Genomic DNA, 22,354 nt, shown 5'->3' with positions numbered 1-22,354 from the left:
TGCAGTAACACAGTGATTGGAAAAGTAAAAGTCCATCCAGCATTAATGGAGGGCAATGAGGTTTAATAATGTCAACAACCCATGTTTAAAGCTCATACAATCCTCAGATCCAAGTTAAGTGCCAGTGGGTGTGCACTTATCATCCAGATCTACCCAAGGCAGTTCAGAGGGGTTTTAAAGGAAGAGAAACTCCTTACCAAAGCTCCCTCAAGACATGTAGCGTAGTGATAGCCACGTCCCATAATCAAGACCGACTTCTGATGGTAAAGCTCTGTTGCCAGTTTCTGGATCTCATCATCCATGCTCAGCACTTCTTTAATCAAGTCTAATTAGTTAGGAGGAGGCAAAGGGTTAATCCAAAATACAAACTAAAGAGACAGACACACACATTTACTCAGTACCAGGAGCAAACAAACTTGTTTGCCTTCCTCTAATATTAACTGCAACTTTACAGTGGGGATTTAGTGAGCCTGATTTTTTTTTCCCCCCCGGCACCAAAGCCCCTTTACACTGTTCTGCCAATGTATTCTTCTGAATGAGAATCAGGTCCAAAGTTCACACTGAAATGTGGATATACCAGCTATCTTCATCTTGCCCTAATGCCCTATTTTTCAGTGGAACTTAACCTCTTGGTAGAGGGCTTGCACAAGATCTATGCAGCATTTAATTTCACTCTGCAAGAACAGTGTAAATGCAATATTAAGAAAGATGCTTCATACCTGGTAGGACCTTGAGACCATGCATGATTTCTTTGCGTCTTTCTTGCATAGAAATCCTATCATCACACATCATGAGGGCAAACATCACCAGAGAAACAAACTGGCTAGTGTAGGCCTAAAGAGGAGAGACAAATAAATATCTTATATGCTTCTAAACATGATGGCATTACTTGATTGACTATGATTGTGAGGATTAAACAGCCAGTCTATACAGAGTCTGAACACGTATAGAACCTCATATGCCCAAGTATCACAAATTTAATACTTAGATAGCTTGTATAAATGCATGATCCTGGAAATACAGATGTCAAAGAGTACCCTGCACTCATCAAAAGAATGATGTCTGGGGGTTTAAAGGAATTAGGTGCCTGTTTAAGAACTGAATTTCAGTGGCACCTTTGAAAATCCCAACCAGCGTATATGGTAAGGTCCATTTACACGGTCAGTATCATAAAAGGAACGTAACATGAGTGAGAATCAAGTCCAAGGCTTTGGGATCATTTTTAATCGCTAAGATTTAAAAAGTATCGTAAAGATGCCATATTGCAAACAATGGCTTTGTGAAATTAATGTAGCCTGGGCAACAGCTGGAGACCACCACAATTAAGACAGCACTGCTGTAGGGCTGTAATGCCATCAGCCGCTAAAGGGAGAAAACACCAGTTTTGTGGCTTAAATGTATAGTTTTTAATGGGCACATTAACTGGTTCAGGAGTTAACTTTTTCTTTTTAAAGGTTCCCTTAAAATCAAAGACTAGTTTGAAACTGCTTGTTCTGTTTTTATCATGAAAGTCACTTCAAGCTATAAAAATGAACCTTTTATCCTTATTAAGTAAGGAAACAAGCAACTGAAACATGCAAGACATCTCTTCAAATTGTGCAACAATTTCATTCCTAACTGCCTTAGCTAACACACACACACACTTAGTGTTCAAGAATAGTGCAAAGTAAATAGTTTGCTATTATCTCATGGCATGTTAAGTGGAAGATTTGATATCACATAATGAGAGAATTTACTTTTTATTGCACTTATTGAATAAAGGCTGATACAATTAGTCAATGGCAAAAATCCCATTGAGTTCAGCTGGACCAGGATGAAAGTTGGAGGTGTAACTAGTACTATCATGCCCTCCATCTCTAGGGTAATAAATTCTGATACAGCCATTAAAAGAAGAAAAGATTAACAAAAAGGTTAAAATGACAACAGCTAAACATCAGCTTTTTTTCCTAGAAAATGTTTTGATTATTGACCTGAGAGTTTAACTAACATACATTTTCCCTTGTCTGGCCTTTGTAGATAGTAGCGAACAATCTCACCTTGCAATTTTTAACTGACTTCTTATAAAACAAGAATTAAAGAGGAGGACTGCTCAACTAAAACTGTCATAAGGTAAATATTTAACTGCACAGAATGAGCCAGGGAACTGCAGATTGAGCTTTTACACCTTTCTTAGGCTGCATAATAAAGTAAAACCCAACATTTTACAAATAGACGATAACTTTCATTTCTGGCTGCAAAGCAAACCAGGAATTAAAATTAACAAGTGAACTCATAGGTTGTAGCTAAATTTTCAAATGAAAGTAATTATCCTTAAACAAGCTTCTGCTTCAATAGTGTAAAACATTGCTCTTTCAAGGCTTAATCTGTAAAGTGCTTTGAAATCCTTGAAAGAAAGGTGCAAAACAAACAAACAAACAAACAAAAAAATCAATGGGTTTGCCTGTGTTGACATTTTTTGCTATTCAGGCATTCTACTACTAGCAGAATCAAGAAATGTATTTAACTATCTAAAGTTTGTACAAAGAAAAAAGTTTTGTAACTATGCATCCATCATCATTTATGGAAAACAAGTTTATCAACTAATTTGCTGCTGAAGTTATAAAACTTTGCTGCATGACTAAAGTTTTTTAAATCTAAGACCCTAGCACCATTGTACTTGGCAGTATACAGTTGAAGGTTAAAGTTGCTCTTTTGTATTAACTGGTACAGTTAACAGTGCTTGGATTTTTTCTGTCACCAGCAAAGGCTGCCTTTTGGATTCTTATGTTCTCAAATTGGATTTTCTGAGCAATGTCTTCTACAGCTGATCATTAGTTATCAATCTATGTTGAAACTGCAGCACATACAGGTAAGTCTCTGCATCACTAGAGAGAAAATAGGTTTTCAGTGACCTACAAACAGTACAGTGTTGGCAATGCAAAAAAAGTCTATGGACAAATAGCTCACACGAGTTTTTGCAAGAGTCATGAATTTTCCATGATCAAATTCCCCAGTGAACTGTTAAACTCAACTGTGGTTTCTGGCTGAATTTATGTAGCAGATTGAAATCTGCTTTGATTTAGTTAAGTTTAAGAGAGATGATGTCAAAGTGCAGAAGCACTTTATCAAGCAAATGCAGCAAAGCAAGTATTTTACACTGTACCTTGGTCAACTATATCAGTCAGGACAACTAAACCCCATAGTTAGTAGACAGCTTTTTTTTTTTTTTTTTAAGTGCATAGCTATTTACTAAAATTACTACCTTTTTAGTATGCTGTTAAGTGAAGCTATTTCCTTTCATCGGAATAATTCAGACATTTAATCCCCTCTTTTGTGACCTGCACCACAGATGGAGCACCCGGGGCAAACTATGAGAGAAATATTGGAAAATTGCCCTAACAAAAACCAGAAAAACTTTCAAAACATTTTCTGCCAACCAGCTCTGGAAACTAACCTGAGATAGCAGTTTGTGGGGTAAATAAGCCTGCTCCTCCTTGTCCACCAGTTAGAGGAAGCCTCCTTCATTTTCTCATACATGTTTCTCTTATTCAGCCCCAGTGAGAGATTGGGGCAGATATTGTATGAACATGAAGGTGATGTAGTGGCATAGTTATAGCTTGTACAACAATCACAGAGAAGAGGAAGAGTAGAGGTGTAAATTGTCTACCAAGGGCTAAGACCACTGCCTTCAGTGTGAATTATGCAGGCACATTGTCTGCACAATTCTATTCTGCAGCAACCTCCTCTTTCCTTGTAATATCACACAGCATTTGGGTTAAATGAGAAGGGTCTGAAAACATGGAGTTTAAGGGGGGTCCTCAAATTTGGAACTTGTTAGTCCACCACAGCCCCAGCCTGATAAATTACACCATGCTGTAAAGTTTGATTTACATCTCTTGCTTCATGGAAGAGTCCCTGAAGAGACAGCTGGAAAGTCTTAACTGCAGGAGGGATTGGAGGAACTATTAAGTGGACCACAGTAAGATTTTAATGTTAACAGGACTGATTCTCCTTTCACTTCTACAGGTGTAACTCCATCAACTTGCATGATTACTCCAGATTAATAGCAGAATCTGGATTGTGAATTGTACGTGTGCCAAGAGCCACTAAATTAGCACATTTTAAACAAGTTGAAATAAAAATAGGGTTCCACCAGCTGTTTATTTTTTATAGAAAAAGTTAGTCTCTTTAAATATGAACAGACTTGGAAGGAAAAGTGAGATGGTGGTTAGCCACCCAAGTAGTAACAAGGTGTCCCACGATTTCCTTCTGTTAAAACTCCCTGATTCCCTTAAAAATGTATCCCAGCAGTCTGCAACCCTGCTACTCCGTGACAGACTCATCCATCTTAAATGCACAATAGATATGTTGTTTTGGGCAATGTAAAATCTTTGTCCGTGTATATAATCAGATTTACTGTTGTGTACTGAGCAATTTTAGCGATTTTTAATTTTTAATTCCTTTGACTCATGTACTAAGATTGAAACAGTTTAAAATAAAATGCCTTATTATTCTTTAAATAGTTTTTTCTTATCTACATATCCTTGGATCAAAGAATGAATTTGCTTTGTTCCCTGACTTAAAGACTATTCCATCATAAACTACTACAGACTTCCATTGAGCCACAGAATGTTTAGTCTTAATCAGTTTGTACCAACACAACGGGGTTGTGGGTTTTTTTTTGAATGTGCAGAAGCTGGCTAATACATAAACTGCTAAAAATCTCTCACTGTGAAGTACCATGCAGTTTAAGTATGGTTAAAGAGCTTCAGTTAGAATAAAAAGCACAGTCAACTATACTTTAAATGAATACGAGAACTATCTATTTGGTATTCACCTTTGTGCTGGCCACACCAATCTCTGGTCCTGCGTTGATATGGACGCCGCAGTCGGTCTCCCTGGATATGGAACTGCCCACGGTATTAGTTATTCCTACAGTGAGGGCTCCCCTTTCCTTACAGTATCGAAGACCCATCAAAGTATCTGCTGTCTCGCCTGCAAAGATTAATTTACATGGTCACAATTTAAGTTCAGTTATAGGCAAGATCATTGCAAGCCTTATTACTACTCTGCACTGGAGGACACAAAGTCAAATAGGTCAGCGGAAGTTTCAGGATGATACTGTAGTTTGCAATTACCCAATGCTTTGAGTGCCATTAGTTTTTAGTGTAATGGAAAGTGTTCAGCAGGAATGGTAAATGTCTTGCAAATTATAATGAAAATAGATCTCTTCTTTTGCCTTGGTTATTAGTAATTTACCATGAGCAAAGAACACTATACTTTAATATATATAGTTGCATAGGTAGTATACTCGGACCAAATTAACTTGCAATATCTTAAATCATGTTAACATTTAGATGCAAACGATAAATGTCCTACAATTTATAATACCTGCTATGCACCAATTCAAAATAATAGACTGCCAAAAACAAAAGGCAAGATGGGGAGGAGGTGCAGAGTTGGGCCCATAAGACAGCCCTTATTCCTAGTCATATTTGAATATTTATAACCCCCAATATTCTTTATTACAAAGTTCTGCTGCATGCTGTCAAAACTACATTTTTGGTGGTTTCCTCCCCCCTAAAAAACATGGTTTTGTATCTACCACCTGTAGAAAACTATGGGGCTGGTCTAAGTGCAGGGGTATTTTGGTCACACAATCTGGCTCGGGTCTGGCTTAAATGCCATGCAATTTTAACCTTTTAAAAACAATCTCTCAAAGGCCTAGGGTGTGCACTATATGAGATGCGGCTGGCTCAATCAATTGTTTACATCAGAGGGGAAGAAGAGGGTCAGGGTTTCTTTGGAGACAAAGTGTGACAATTCTGCAGCTATTTACAGCCTCTGAACAACTTGATTCAAATAAGCAGAAAATTATATTGATGATCCATTTCTATTGCATGCAGAGCTACACCCCAAAGCCAGTATTAGAAAGAAAAATCCCTTAATTTTGCCATGTCTTACTGGAATGCATTAATGAATAATACCCCAAGGGGCATTCCCTCTAACTATATGTGCACAGTATAAGCTGCATCAAGAGGTAACAAAAATAAGGTTAAATCAGTAGATTCTACTTTTACTATGATGTAGCAATATTCAGAAATCCTTGACTGCATGCTATAATGCTTAGATCACCACCAGACTGAAGAATTTTTAAAAGGCTAAAGCAACAATGCAGGGAGGGGTATTTGTGACCTCAACATTTACTTTGGTTTTCTAGCATCTGAGATATTCAGCAGTGTTCTGCTCTCATGAGACAGCAAGAATAATGCAGATATCAGAGGAATCTTGTTTAGTGGTTATATCCAAATTTTAAGGGGACGCGTGTGCCTGTGGTACACTCACAAACGGGAACCATGTTAGAAACAGATGCCATTGTTCCTAGAGAAAAACAGCAGCTACATGTGTACTCAAAACATGAGTGAAAGTTGGAATAGTCAAACTGGCTGAAAGATTAAATTATCAGCACATACACCCAGGAAACACACTGCTGAAATAAGTTAGTTATTCAGTAGAGTTTTCTGGTAGTAAAGATTAAGAATTTATTAATTGCTCACGGGTGGCTTTTGTATTTTGATAACACAATTTAATTTCACTGCATTTTCCCCCCCCTAGCATATAGTGACAGGAAAGAGAAGGAAAAAAACCTATTTCCTTCCAAATTTGCCTTTTCATATTAAAGTTCAAGATAACAGGACACCACAAAAGGGAATAGTCACCTTGCTTTGTTGCAAATGTCCTATAATATTAAAAATTTATCCATCTGGTTTCAGTGTAATGTAGCCCATTAAGGATACCATTTATTCTTTAGCCTAAGTGTGTGTTTTAGCTTATGCTCCATTCCAATGTGTGATTTGTTATTTTAGATATTCTTGTGTAATGATTTCTGTGTAAATTACTTATTTCAAAAGCCACTGGATGAGGCCCCTATAGTTGTTTAAAGGGACAATAAGAAAACATTTAAAAAGGGAAAATGTATAAGAGTTTAACCTGATATTCCACATCATAAGTTCTATTTTATTAGGCTGGGGAAAAGTTCTCTACAGAAAGGGTACAACAATTTTTGCCACAGGACTAGACAAAACACACTAGTACATGTATCCTGCACTGGTATGAAGATGGATGAGATGGGCCAATTTCTACATTGGTGTATACCCCAGGCAATCCTACTCTCAGACAGCAGAATTTGGTCCTATGGATTTCTCCTTAGTAGTACAGGAGTGACCTTACCTGACTGGCTGATAAAAAAGCAGACGTCATCTCTGAAAACTGGAGTGTTTCTGTCCAAAAAGTCACTGGCTAGTTCAACCATAACAGGCAATTCAGTCAATTCTTCTAGCACTTGACGAGTCTGGTACAATAGACATGTCAGGAAGTTACAATGTGTTTAAACACATTTAACAAAAGAAGCCTTCAAAATTGCCAACCACTGGAAAATATTACAGTCAAAATACCCTTATGCAGGTTAATGAAAATATAACCCAAGAGTAGTCACTAGACCTAGATTCTAAATCACACTAGATCAGTAATAAGAAAGGTTACTTATGACCTTGACACTGCAAAAAGATCTATAGGGGCAGACCCACAAACTGAAGTAGAGTACTATTGACAAACACAGCTGCTTATATCAAAAATTGTTTACAAAGTAAAGTTATTTTTCAAAATCTGTTTCACTGCAACCTGCCCAAAGAGGATGTCTAGACTCCAACCTGGGCGTTCATTAGGAAATAACATTCCTGAAGCACCCCAAAAGCACTAATCAGTACTGGGGGCAAAACTGAAAACCTATTTCAGCCCTTGATGGTCTTCTATAATTATTTGTATTACAAGAGGGCCTTGGGGCTTTATCCATAGACCAGGACTCCACTGTACTGTACAATCCAGAAGCCACAAACAGCCCCTCAGCATAGGGACCCTTACTCTAGATCATGAAACTAGCCAGATGAGTGTCCGTTTCATTTTCAGGGTCTCAAAAAACTAATTTAATGCAGCTTGGTTTAAGTGTGATTTTTTTTTTAAATGTACAATCTTCCTTAAAAAAATTAAATTCCTTAGCAAATGTATGGATTATCTTGAATCCTAGGCATATAGGCTCTCATGCAGCGACCCAACAATGTTTGAATTAGAGCCGTACCTTTGTGCCCCGCGATTATATCGTATCTCAGAGGAGCAGGGTTACACATGGTTTAAACTCGGCCATGAATCTGCAAGTGTTTATGAAATGCTGTGGCATAAAGTAGAACCACTGCATTGTGAATGGCTCTTTGATAATGTTCCATCAAAGCCTGCATAGATTTCAAGGCCTGAAGGAACCATTATGATCATCTAGTATGACCTCCTGTACAACACAAGCCATAGAACTTCCCCTAGAACATATAAAATAGCAAAGGAGCAAGTCAGATGTGCCCCTCTAAGAGCTTTTAACTTTCTGAAGCCTTCTCACTATTACATTGTCCCTTTCCTTGACAATTTTTACCATATGCTGAGAAGTTTTATTTTCAGAAGTTTGCTATAGGAGTAAAGAAAACTACAGGTAAACTTTTCATAAGCACTTAAGTGCAATTTTCAAAAGTGACTTAGGCACTCAAAGTCAAGGGGACTTGGGTTCCTTAAACACCATTGAAAATCTGGCCCCAGAGTGTATATTTCTATAGTACAACTGACTGGTCACTAACCTGCTCAATATTCATAATAGCAGCAGCTAATTCAGCCAAGGTTTGCAAGGAAACAGTGACAACCACTTACTGCAACTCCGGCATGGTAGCTTGTCCCACAAGCAATCAGGATTAAACGCCGACACCGCTGAATCTCCTTGATGTGATCCTTCAACCCGCCCAGATTCACTGTAATGGATGTGGATGAAAAAGTCAAGATGGCCAATTCGCTCAAGGACACACATAACACATTGATCTCCAGGGCCCCTCTGATGTATATCATCTTAGGTTAAAAGAGCTGAAGCGTCTCAGTCTGTTTCTTAGCAGAGAAGGCGCCCACATAGTAGAAGCCATCATATATGGCAAGTTTGTCAGCAGAGAGAATGAACTCTCCTGACACAGCTATGGAAGGTCCCTTCTACGTAATGGCACTTCTTCTTACATAGATATAGAACTTCCTTCTCTTAGGCCACACATCTACTCTGTATCACCCCACCCCAAATTTGGCAGGCGCTAGCTTTAAAACTGTAAAAGGATTAATTTAAATTACCAGTGTAGTCATCAAAGTTGACTCTTCCTCTCATTGTGTTAACAACAGATTCTGGTTGCTCAAAAATTTCCTTCTGCATAAATGAACTGAAGTTACCTTAAAAAAAAAAAAGAACACACACAATGGAAACTTTGTTATACTATTAATGCAATGAACAGGTGAACACATGGGGGCGAACATGCTGATTGTCAGAATGGTCAGAAGTGATTTTTCTCACTCCTGTACATGATCGTGTCACAGGAAGGTGCATGATGCTGTTATTTCACCTTTCACCAAAGCATCAGGAATTGGTCACTGCTGGAGATCAGACACCAGACTTGATGGACTCATGGTCTGATCCAAAAGGGCAAGTTCTAGTTTCTCTTGGGGACCAATCTGGGAAACAAGGGATGCTTCTGAATGGAAGAGAGAATCGGCAGCCCCAGTTTTGGTTATTAAACCACCGGTTCCCGATGGCAGGGTATGGCCCTATATTTAAATGGAGGAAATGGTGAAGAACTTTTACCCTTCATGATCTGCTGTAGTTCCATCTGCAGTGTCTGGACTGCACGCCCAGGGTGGTCGCCCGCTGTGCGTTTGATCCGGTGGATAGAAAGACGACCGTCCACCACAGCTGCTACGTCATCATCTTCAAGGAAAATCACTCTATTGGTGTGCTCGATGACAGCACTAGAAAGAGAATAGACCAGTTGCCATAGGACACTACTTCACAAAGGAGATGAGGGCTAGAGCTGAGCCCATAATCAAACGTGCAATTTATTTAAAGAAGTTGGACAGTTCACTTTTTAGTGTGTCATTATTTGATTAATTTAAGGCCCCACTTTTAGAAATCTCTATGAATTCCTAAGGCAAAGTGTATTATGCAACAGCGTAGTCTAATCGTTGCAAGCCGCAGACTGGGAGCCAGCATTACTGGATTCTATTCCCACCTCCGCTGTTAACTTGGGCCATTTCTACACTTGAAAAATAGGTTTGAAAATACAAGCTTTTAACTGATGTGATTTTAAACATGACTTTGGACAGGGCAAACCATATTTAAATATATCAGCTGGTTACAGTTAACCCTGTTTACCTAGCATAGAAATGGCCTTGGGTAAGTCACTTAATCTCTGTAAAAGGGGGAAAAGACACACGGGTATCCTAAGGCTGTATCCTTAAAGCTCTTCAAAACTCTCAGATGAAAGGAGCTGCAGAAGTCAATTACGGTCACACTTACATGTGTTTCTGGAACAAACACTGTTACTTTACTAACATGCTAAAGACCAAGGATTCAACAAGGTTAGTTTTTTACCATTAGCTTTTACCCTCCAGTAGGGTTAACATAAAAGACTTTTTAGGGGATACAGGGAATTAGGCATGCACAGAGTCCTTAGAAGAACTGCACAATTCTCCTCATAATTTCTGGGTCTGTCTTTTTAATTTTGGCCGCTGTCTTCACAAGATTCCCATTACTCATCTCTGGAAGCATATTAACTGATGAACTTGTACTAGGACAATGCCACAGTAAATAATGTTTTCACCCGTCAGCTCACAGAGAGCCGAGAAGTGATAAGACTTTGTTAAAGAAATGAAGACTTATTTAACCTGCCTTTCACCCCCTCCCCGGCATCAGTAAAGAAGGACATGCAATTTATGAATGGTAAGTAAGTGACATCTAGTTGATGTTTGTAAGACACTATGAGAGTTGTTACGCACCCTTTGCTAAGTATTGATAAAGTAACAGTTGTAACACAGGTTACCCATTAGGGCTCTAAATTGAAAGGGCATGTCAACAGTTGTCTTGGAATCCACTAAAGATACTGAAGAATCTCACCTCGCGTCAGAAGCAAAGTAGTACTCCACAGCTTTCTCTTCAACAGGGAAAAGACAGGTGGTGCTGTCGATACGGGAGAGGCTGCAACTTCCTTTCTTGTCTTTACCTTTAATGTTATACACTGTATTAGCAATCAGTGTCACATACACTTCCACAATAAAGAACAGATGCTGCAATGTGTCAAACTTGATCACCGTTCCCAACTCACAGTACCAACATGAAGCATTATTTTGAACACTTCACATTTTGGTTGAGATCAAGGGGCTATAGTCAATTTAACACTGATGAAAATAGGCTTAGCAAAAGCGATCAGGATTTTTTTTCTGGGTAACATTATTTGTTCCCATTCTTGAGCCCTTTCTTAGTTTGCTTACACGGCACTGAAAGCTTTTTGGATTAAATCTACTTGACATTAAACATGCTATTGATATGTTCCATACTTGTAGTGTGTCTATAGAGAACTTCAATAAAAGAACTAAACTAGGAAGTCTCTGTACGATTCTACTCTGAAAAATGACTCAAATCATTTCACAAGGTTTCACATTTATTAGATACCCATATTTTTTCACTCACTCTGTCCTGCTTACAAGTTTAAACATTTTTCTTTTTTAATAACTGCTGTGCACACTCACCGTGGTGTGTGAGAGGCAAGTGGGACTCTCTCTACTTTACATCCCCATGTTTAATAAAAATTCTCCGCACCAAAAGCAAACTCTCTTTCTCTTGGTCCATTTGCTATTAGCATTTGTACAATGGCCACGGAGTACAAGAGCTCAGTACTGTTCGTGGGAGACCAGAAGTGGAGCAACTGACAAATGAGCTTCTCATAATTTTGGTCCAAGCTTGTAACATTGGCAGCCTGCAGTCTGGGCAGTCAGATTTAACAGCTCATAGAAATTATTTCTGTTGGTCCAAGGAAGCGTGACTAACACCAATGAGCCATAGGAGACATTTTTGGGATGTTGGTAGAAATTTTTCCAAAAGCCTAAAATTTCACTGAAAATTCCCTCAGTATTTCAACATTTTTTAACTTGCTCTAGAATTTTTTTTTCTTAACTTCAAGAAATTGTTTACCAGTGAAGACTAAGATTGTAGTATAGTCTGAGAGAAGTGGCTAAGACTGGTTGCTTAACATTTGAGCTTGGACAAAACACTAAACATGCCAGAGAGAGCAACCTTGCATTGGCAGGGGGTGATAAAGAGAAGTCACAGAGGATAGATGGGTTATTCTACAAGTTTCTCTTTTCTATTCTGTCTAAAATTCAAGGATGACAAATTTTAAGTTGACATATACTACAAGGAATACACTCTACAGGCCTGATTATTTTACTTGTACTAAAATAGCATAAACTGGGTAACATTTTAATTACAGAACATGTACATCATTGATTTAAATACCCTCCCCCCACAACAATAGCTAATATTCAGATCAATACAGCTGCAATTTAGTTAAATTTTCCAAAAACTTTTTTCTAAAATCAAAAATATTGCTTTCATGTTGATACTGAGGGAAAATAAGGAAGTTCCACTAAACCAACAGTTCAGAGCGCTTCAGATTTTTATGTTCCTTTCAGTTTGCAAATCAGAAAACAAAGAACACAACCACCAGAAAAGGCAGAGCGATGGTGCTAGTGGCCATTCTCCAAATAAATCGCCCACCCTTGATTGAAGCATGCAGATTTTCTTTCCCCAGGTAGGACATTTCACTGCATCATCTTTATTATGTCAGCATTGCTTTCCATTAGATTCAATCTTTTTGTCATCAGCACGTAAGAAGTTCAGTTTCAGCAAACCAAAGCCAGCTGCATATCATCAGTGGATATATCACTGATAAGTATTGCCTGGCTACCACTTTTTAGGCTCTAACAGCAACACAACAGCAATTCCTCGCCTTCAGAACAATGACTGCTACTGCCTACTCAGGGCTTGCATCACGGACCAAAAAAAGGGGGAGATTTTGCAGACAATTGGGGGTGGCAGGGAGAATAAAACAATTACTTCAAAATCTCTCGGAGGAAAAACTGCTGAGCATATTTTGATACCATATCAACTTCCACTGTAGCAATTTTAAGCATATGCTAGTTTTAAAATGCTAACGTAGCACAGATTAGTATTAGCTTTTACTTACTATGAGATATTCTCTATGCTTACTTGAGCAAGGCTACATTTGAAATTGCTTTAAGAGGCACTTGCAAAGACAGAGCGGCCTATGTTAATGTCACTGTCTTTGACTAAAACCACCATCCATTATAGATAATTCCTAGGGATAATACGAAACCCTATTGCCAGTTAATAAAGGAAGAGCAGCGCATCATGCCCAGGCTGTCAGCAGAAGTTCTTACCACAGGTGTGAAATGTTTTTGAAAAGTGAGAAACCAACCAGTTTATTGCATTTTAACTAGACAGACTGGCGTGCCACAGAATCTTTATCTATGCGTACAAAGATGGAAGGAAGCAGAAATCACCTACTCCTTACACTTCAAGCGTTAATAATAACTAGGAGCCCTACCGCACCTGGTCCACGATTGTCTCCGTAGCTTCAAAACCCTCTCATCTTATTGAGGTCACTCGCTATTCCAAGCATGTGCATCCCATTAGGACGTACCTACATAAAATTACATTCAGCCCTATGCAACAATGAAGTCTTAACACCTTGTGGAGTCAGCACACTGTACTTCTAGGTCCGTGCTACACCACAAATCTTAGGCTGCGCTTTCACCAGAATTTGGTTAGTTCTGGGTTGTTGCCCTCTCCCCCTCTATTTTAACTTGAGGCTTTGGGTAAAATTGTCAAAGGTCAAAGACATTTTCAAAGAAACTAAGTCCCATTTAAAGTCAATGGACGTTGGTTTTTAAATGCCTATGTTACTTTTGAACGTGGGATGCAGGCAATTTTTACCCATTAACACTAACTTCCAGGGAAACCCGTTGAACATGTGGAACAACAAACTTTTGCACACCACCTCTCCTTTGGCTTGTATTAAATATAATTGTAATCACTGTCCACTCAAATGATCAGTTTTCCCCAGGTTACAAGGGGATGTAGTTAATAAAAGGTTACCTGGGTGAGCTATTGGCACAAGAAGAACTTCAATAGCATTGAGGTTCAAATTCTCCACTGGCACAAGCCCACACATTTCAACCACTGAAACGACTATTCTTGCAACCACATGCTACTGACAATGAAGTCCTACTGATTTACACCAGGTGAGTATCACGCCCCATCCTTTTCCTTTAATAGAGAACTCTCCTAATTTAGCTGAACATTTTGTCAGATCGTAAGTGAAAGGTTATTTTTAAAACAGAAATGGAGTACTTGAGAAAACAGATTAGATTGTTAATAAATAATGATTCATTGCAGCTAAAGGCACACCCCAAACTCAAAACACACAAACAGATTTTTGTAAAAAACCTTCCGGATACAAGGAGCAAAAGGGAAATAAACCCAAGCTGTAATTCGAACCTCATTGTATCCATGATGTGCTGTAGATCAGATGAACTACATTTTGCTCAAAACACAGCTCTGCTTCGGTGACAAGATTTCCCAGCATGACAGTGGTTTCTAATTTCATTGTTTTTACTTCTTTTTTTTTTTTTTTTAAACTTATTCACTCTTTCGTGCGTGAATAATGCCGCAGGGAACTCAAGAACGAACCTATACCTAAAACATCAGTTAGCTAAGTTAACGCTCACAATGTACTATGTACATGTTCAGAATCACTAGAACACTGAAACTTGGGGAAAAGGTGGGGGGTTTTGTATTTATTTGTGGTGTTCTATAAAGAAGAAATCCTTTTCTTCTGGTTTGTTTCATTTTGCTACATGGAAAGCAATAACCACATACTAAAGAGGCAGTTCTAATTTCCCTTATTTTCAATTCTTTTTCTAAGAAAAAACAAGCAGAACTCGTAGTATTAAAGGGATGTCTCAAGTAGGCACCTTTCTCCGCTTCTATGGATATTCCACCAACAGAATGATCCATAGATTGCACAGCTGAAAGTGTAACAAGAAAGAAAAATAACTTCACACAATCAGTGGAAAATAATAATTTAAAATAGTGTAACAATATAACAAAGAGAAAGTCACTTCTAATTTACCTGTTCTGTACAGTATTGGAATGTGGTCAGTGGAGAGCTTGTGTTCACTTCGAACTCCAATCAGCAGGGGGCTTCCTCGTCTGCAAACGAAACATGGAGCTGTAACTGATGATACACGGAGCTTCAACATAGAAACCTTAAACTTGGGGGACTGTTGTTCGACACCACGGTATCTAAACCAATTAACCTCATCCAGCTTGTTTTACTGAATCTCATTAACCAATTAATTGTGAAGAAAGTGAAGGAGGCTGAAGATATAGGACAAAATTCTGATCTCAGTTACACTAACCTTCCCCAATTGAAAATACAAATTTAGCGTTCACCCTTTCCAGGAACAGAGCTAGACAATGAGATATGAAGGCAAAGGCTAAAAGCAACAAAGACTTAAAACTGGGGCAGATTCCCTAATATGAGCACTGAAATCCTGCACTTGCATGCTCAAGCCAGTATTTTGAATGGTTATTACCCATTATATGCACCTAATGGCAGATACTAAAATTGAGGCTTTCAAAGCTTATTAGGGATTTAGCCACACTTTAGTTAAAATTAATGGGAATAGTGTGGCTAAATCTCTTGGTTGGCTTTTGAATGTCTAAGTGTGGGATTTAGAGGTCCTATTAAGGCACTCGCATGATACACTTGAAAATCAAAGTAGCCCAATTTATTAAAAATATAAAGAAAGAAAGAAAGAAAGAAAGAAAGGGGGTGTCCCTCCAAGGCTTTAGGTGCCACTGCCATACGTTACAAAAACAAGTTCCCGACCCACAAATCTGACTTCTCTTTCCAAGGCCAACCTCCACAGCAGCCTTCACAACCAGATTTGCCTCGTGGCATGCCCCCAAAGGCCAAGAGACCTAGGTTATTTCAGACCAGTTGTATGTGAGTATAAGTGAGATTCTGACCACAAATCTGGTACTGAAGTATTTCTCCAAAGGAGGCCTTTTGAAGTGTTTTGTGCTGAGATGGGGGAAAGAGAGGAGAAAAAAGTATGCAACACAGAAAATTCAGATTCTCACACAGTGCAGTAAGAGCATCCTCTATGTTACTCTCCTCTGACTGATACACCAGCCATCATCAGCAAGAAGGGAGAGGGGTTAAAAATGTATTTGCTTTGATTGTGATTAAAAGGGGAATACTGTCTATTGAGAGATACAATAGCAATCTTTACCTGGTGCCAACTGCTTGACCATGGTAATGGACACTTTTAAACACAAGGGCAAAAGCACCTTCCTGGAAAGAAAGGCGAAATATACAAATTATTGTACCATTTCAAACTACACTTACAGCCACATTTTTCAAACACCAGCATGTAACCTGCACCCATAAGAACATTCTTGTTCAACAAAACAACTGTCTGTTGGCACATATTTCATGGTCGCTGATTATTTCAGGTGCCTAATTTTGAAACCATCTCCCTTAATTCGCTTGTTCTAAGCCAGTTATTTTTAAAAAACAGGACTCCCTGGTTAGGCTTAACTGCCTACCACTATAAAAGCTGACACCAATTCAGATTTTGGTGAGCTGACGTACTACACCAAGGATTCAGCAAACAAATCTTTGCGCTGCTTGACCTGCGTCGGTTCGCAAAATTGTTTGCCACTTGGAACACATACCATGGAAAATCTGTGCATGGCCTCGGCTGCTGCCATTTCCCTGGCATTCCATGGTTATTAACATTAATTGTTTCCAGAACAAAATAGCACCAGGAGGAAGTAAACTAACTGTTTTTATGCACAGGACTGTGCATATTAATTAAAAAAATCTCAGGTAAACATACATGCTTTTCAAGAAAGTTTCCACAAGAGGTCAGCATTTCTTCCATTACTGGAGTTTTACAACCAACTAACCTTAGGTCCAGATTCAGCAAAGGAAACACAGACTTAACTTTTAAGTAGGTCCCAATGACGCCAATGGGACTTAAGCACAAGCTTAAATCCTGTCCTAAATAGGGATGCTCTCCTAAGACAGGGCTTTAAATTGACTTAGTGACAAGTTTACAATGTAGATCTGGTCTACAAGCTTAGCAGGATTAAACATTTATATGAACAATATCCACAGTTACATTAGATAGGAATATAAATTCTTGCGCTTCGTGACATAAACCAAACACTGATTGCCTGGAAGAAACATCTCTGTACAGGTTATTCTTTAATTGTCCGTTATGGGATTTCTTGCACTACTCACTGAAGAATATGGAATACAGACAGCCTATTGGACTAGACTGACCATTAGTCAGCTGAGTATTGCAATTCCAGTATTCCAACTTTCAAATATTTTAGCATAGCTTTTATTTTCATTTGAGATACCATCAGAAGTATTGCCTCTGGGTCTAAAAAAAAAAGTTTGAATCAACCGATATTTAAAATTAATTAATATATTACCAGTTGCTGGATAACCCTCTCCACCAAGGTGGTGAAGCTAATGTCGTCACTTTCGCGGTTGTCGTACATGTACTTGACAAGCTTGGCAATGGTTTCTGTGTCGGTCTCAGACTCAAAATCATACCCTTTGCTTTCCTGAAAGCAAACCAAAAAACCCCAGTTTGTTATTACTGTTCATTATTTGTCACGTCTAGAAGCGCTAGTCATGGACCAGAACCCCATTGTGTTGGGCACTGCACAAACTCAGAAGAGAGAGATGGTCCCTGCCCCCAAAGAACTTACAATCTAAGTGTAAAACAAGAAACAAAGATTGATACTGACAGATAGAAGAGTACAAGGAAATAATGAGACAACAGTGGTCAGCCTGATACGCAGCGGGTCTCAGAACACCAGCACCTTAACCGCTGTCAAATTTTTTGTAGGCATCATGGAGGGTTTTGAAGGAGGACAGGGTGGTAGCTTTGCAGATGTTTACAAGGAGCTCCTTTTAAGCACAAAGGTGCTAGTTTGAAAATGTAACGAGTAGATGATGGAGGCTGGAATCATGGGCCAACCGGAATTGGGAGTCGATAGTGAATGAAAGATGATAGTTGGGTGGAGATAAGCAGTGAAGGGCCTTGAAAGTGAAGACAATTAGCTTATGTCTGATGAGATGGAGAAAGGGGAAGCAGTAGAGGGATGACATAGTCAAAGTGACAGGCTAGAAGAATTATCTTGGCAGCAGCATTCTGAATGGATAGGAGCAGATTTTGAATGGATATTTGTCAAGGCTAGAGACAAGAATGTAGTAAATCAAGACACGAGATGACGACATTAGACACTTTGGTGGGAACAGATTCAGTGGAGCGCGAGGGGCAAAAACAGGACTGGAGAAGAACTCTAGACTGTGACTGTACACAGCAAATTCAATGATCTTAGAGATGAAAGGGAGAGGCAGAGATAGGGAAGTAGCTGGAGATGCAAATGGGCTCAAGGTTTTTTGTTTGTGGTTAAGATGGGGAGACTAAAGCATGTTTGTATTGTGAAGGGTAGGAGACAGAGCAGAGTGAGAAATTAAAGGAAAAGAGTAAGGGATGGCATCAGAGTGGATGCAAGGGAGATCTGCAGATGAGATGTGATGGGGCTGTTCACTGTTAATGTAGACAACAGAGGAGAGTCTTGCAGGACACACAAAAAACAGTAACTGCATAGACTGCCCCTATTTAAGAAGCTCCCTAAGTAAGGAAAAACAATTCAGACAAGAATTCATATCAACCAGTCTCGTGCACAACAAATATCTCCACAACAGTCTTTTTTCTTGTCTAATCTGTCTCACGCTACCCATAAATCAGGGTGCTCTGGATGTATGAAACTGAATACAGGGCACGGGGGAGCAACTCTGTCAATAGCAAAGAGCAAAGGATTACGAAGTCCTGTTAGCAGAATGGTCAGCTGGCAATGCAATTTCCATTACCCTCCAAAGGCCAGAGCATCAAAACAGATCCTTCATCCTGAAAGAGAAGATTCCCAACCTCATACACATGAAGGTATGATCAGTCCATGAGACTTGAGGGGTAATTTCCATCCCTTCAATTTCTACTCTCCACCCACAAACCAGATCAAAGCATGGGCAGCCACATGACCTGAGATAATCCCATGGTCACCATGAAAGCCGTGAAGTCCTTCAGCTGTCTCAGAAGCATCTCCAGCTTCGTATGTTAAAATCGCTGGGCACTATTACCATCTGTGGTTTCCACACCACAGTAGCAAGAAATGTAGGCAGCTAATCAAGGACTTTGAGATTTAACCAGTACTAGGTGCCATTATAACTTTATCCCAGAGCTTTGACACACAGCTAGTTTTACTTACCAAAAATTTTCTCAGATCTTTGTAGTTGGTTATAATGCCATTGTGGATAACAATAAATTCTAGAGAATAATAAAAAAAAAGTGTTAATTCTAACAGAAACGTGAGTATTTTACATACCTTAAACACCATATGAAACATTTTATTCTAATAAGCATACTTACACAGTAGTAGAAGCATCAAAATAGTGAACGGCTTCTATAATTCACTGCAATTACCCTGCACAGATTGCTCTCTGTTAGCAAGGACTGTTCTAAGCTCTATGAGGTAATACCATCTAGTGGCTCTCAAACTTTTTTACTGGTGACCCCTTTCACATAGCAAGTCTCTGTGTGTGACCCACCCTTATAAATTAAAAACACGTTTTTTATATATGTTTAACACCATTATAAATGCTGGAGGCAAAGCGGGGTTTGGGATGGAGGTTGACAGCTCGCAACCCCCCATGTAGTAACCTCGCGACCCCCAGGGGTCCCAACCCCCAGTTTGAGAACCCCTGGTCTAGGACTTATGCTATGCCTTTCCATCAATAAATCTCATTGTGCATTACAAAGATGGAGAACTTATTTTACAGATGGAGAACTTAAGGGACAGAAACATTAAGTGCCTTGCTCAAAGGCCTGTGTTAGAAGTATACCATTGAATAACCTTTTAAGAGCAAATATTTCAAAGAAAACTCACCCATCTGTCATCTTTTGAGGGTGGCTTTTTTAACTTTCATGGATTTTTTAAAAAATGTATTTAATGCATCCAGCTGCCACGATGATATGCCGTGTGATTAGTAAATACCAATTACCATGACAATGTTCTCTTAGTATCATTGCATGCAATACAGAATAGAGATAATTTTCCTAATGTAAAAGACGAGAATCTAGGCCAGCCTTCATGTGTGCCATTACCCTAAATTACTATACATGTTAATCACATCAGGTCTTAGTGCTGAGGACGTTAAACATGCACAAACCATTTTCCAAATCAATGGTTGTATTATTTCCGTTTCCAGTATTCAGAATCACAACACATTTGAAGGAGTGGACAAAGTAGTTTTGCAGAAGTCTTGTAACAGGAAGATTACTGAATATATTTAATATATGCTTGTAACAATTTTATGTGCGGTGCTCACCTAAACAATATACAATTAGCGATGATCCTTTTCTATACGAGCTATTATTGTATCTCAGTTGGTTCGTTTGTTACAATACAAAAATCAGATGGTTAGAGCCAAAATTGGTTCCATTTCAAAATCTTCAGAAACTGGTTGGTAATGTCTCCTGAGATTCTAAATATCTTGGGCTTGTGTTTTAATCCAATCAATTTTCACTGAACCATTTGACACAACACTTAAATCACCCAGGGTGAGCTTAACAGAGATGGAGGATGGTCTTATGTTTAAAGCACAGGACAGAGAACAGGACAGAGAACATCGGGTTCTATTCCTGGCTCTGTCACTGGCCTGCCGGGTGACCTTGGGCAAGTCATTTCACCTCCCGTGCCTCAGTTTCTCCACCTGTACAGTGGGGATACTTTGTCAAGTGCTTTGAGATCTCGGAATGAAAAGTTCTGTAAGAGCTATATATTGTTGTTATTATTACCCAGCTCTGCCACAAACCATCATCTGTAAGTGAGAATGCTAACGATTACACAGGTAGCCTGAGGATAGGTTCATCACAGTTCGTAAAGCATTTGAGATTCGAGCTGGTGCATAGATATAAATAAGAGCCAAGCAGCCTTCTGCAGCAATACAAAGGACAAAGCAACCTTTACCAAATGATGGCCAAAAGAGAGAAATAAACAAAGAAAATTACATTATATATAAAAAAAACCCTGTATGTTAGCAACATGCCATTTATGATGATGGTTGGGAAAATTCCTGTACAGAGATTACTGTAGGCCTTGAGATCTTACTTTTTCAGTCAATATTGATTTACTGAAGTCCCGAGGCACTATCACAATGCAAATAATTAATACGACTGCCTCTTACTGCAAGTGATTCATCATCATCATAATAACAAAAAAGAGTCTGGTGCTGTTCTTATTGAAGTGAATGACCAAACTCCGGTGGGATTCAAAAGGAGCAAGATTAGGATCATGGCTTGAAACAGAATAATGATTCCTACCCCCTGCCTCCAAGCACGTGCTCTCACAGAGGCATAGGCAGCACTGCACCAATGGAGTTTTAGTATGAAGTACTGAATTAAGTGACAATTTGCAAGAGCATATTCATCGCTCAGAATTCCCAATAGCCATTATTCTCCCCATTCACACAAATAAATACTTCCCCTTGCAGTGCAGGGTCTTACCATTGTTTTTATCTGAGCGCTGCGGGTGGCTATTGACGGGACTGGGCTCACCATGGGTAGCCCATCGGGTATGTGCGATGCCAAGATGTACATCAAACTCGATGTCCAGGTCCATATCCTGTTGTTCTGCAGATGGAAGTGTAAAAATTTTACATTATCAGGACCTGATCCAATTCACATTGAAAGCAACATAAGAGATGGGTCAGGCTTTCAGAGCGTAACAGGCAATGCAGTAAGTTACATAGAGACTGACATATTCAAGTAAAAATATAATCAAAAAATTATTAGCACAAAGCAAGCAAAACGTCAGGTTTAAGTTATTGGCAGTCAAGACCATGTCATGGCCCCAGCCAATAAAGTGATGATTTCAACGTGATGAAGGATCTTTCCATGTGAGATACACAGCCTGATCCTGTGAACCCAGTCCTCTGAGCCACATTACTGATCAGTACCACTGACTCATGTGTACAGGTTTGCAATATCAAAGATCAAATGTTTAATTTAACTGCCGATTTTTTAATAAATTTACCAACATGATTTTCTTGTAGGCTCTCCACCCACACAAAAATTGCAGCATTCTGAGTATTGTCTATTAACGCCAAAGCTGTTTGTGGGCAGGTGTGAATATTTTCTAAGCTCTTCTTCAGGCAAAAAGTATCCCAACATCAGGGCATTTCCAACAAGTTCACAAAATCATTTTGGTTTTTCAGCAAGAACATCTTTGTCTCAGGAGTTC

General features: G+C 39.0%; 1 protein-coding gene across 2 annotated transcripts in view; it reads right to left on the bottom strand.

Annotated features, from left to right (window-relative positions):
• Positions 1-22,354, bottom strand: part of GFPT1 (glutamine--fructose-6-phosphate transaminase 1) — a 52,127-nt gene that overhangs the window by 7,349 nt on the left and 22,424 nt on the right. The window contains exons 4-17 of one of the 2 annotated variants that reach the window (XM_005285201.5): positions 21,619-21,744; positions 19,322-19,380; positions 17,474-17,608; positions 16,261-16,322; positions 15,093-15,172; positions 14,935-14,988; positions 10,997-11,102; positions 9,689-9,852; positions 9,184-9,279; positions 8,725-8,822; positions 7,210-7,330; positions 4,817-4,974; positions 720-834; positions 198-325 (exon numbers count right to left, since the gene is read on the bottom strand). In XM_005285201.5, the coding sequence (XP_005285258.1) occupies positions 198-325; positions 720-834; positions 4,817-4,974; positions 7,210-7,330; positions 8,725-8,822; positions 9,184-9,279; positions 9,689-9,852; positions 10,997-11,102; positions 14,935-14,988; positions 15,093-15,172; positions 16,261-16,322; positions 17,474-17,608; positions 19,322-19,380; positions 21,619-21,744 (1,502 nt within the window). The remainder of the gene's footprint in view (positions 1-197; positions 326-719; positions 835-4,816; positions 4,975-7,209; positions 7,331-8,724; positions 8,823-9,183; positions 9,280-9,688; positions 9,853-10,996; positions 11,103-14,934; positions 14,989-15,092; positions 15,173-16,260; positions 16,323-17,473; positions 17,609-19,321; positions 19,381-21,618; positions 21,745-22,354) is intronic. The other variant, XM_005285202.5, reaches the window with a different exon arrangement.

Source organism: Chrysemys picta, chromosome 2 (assembly GCF_011386835.1).
Source record: "Chrysemys picta bellii isolate R12L10 chromosome 2, ASM1138683v2, whole genome shotgun sequence".
Lineage (NCBI taxonomy): Eukaryota > Metazoa > Chordata > Testudines > Emydidae > Chrysemys > Chrysemys picta.
The sequence above is the reverse complement of the archived record's forward strand: the minus strand, read 5'-3'. Positions and strand labels throughout refer to the sequence as shown.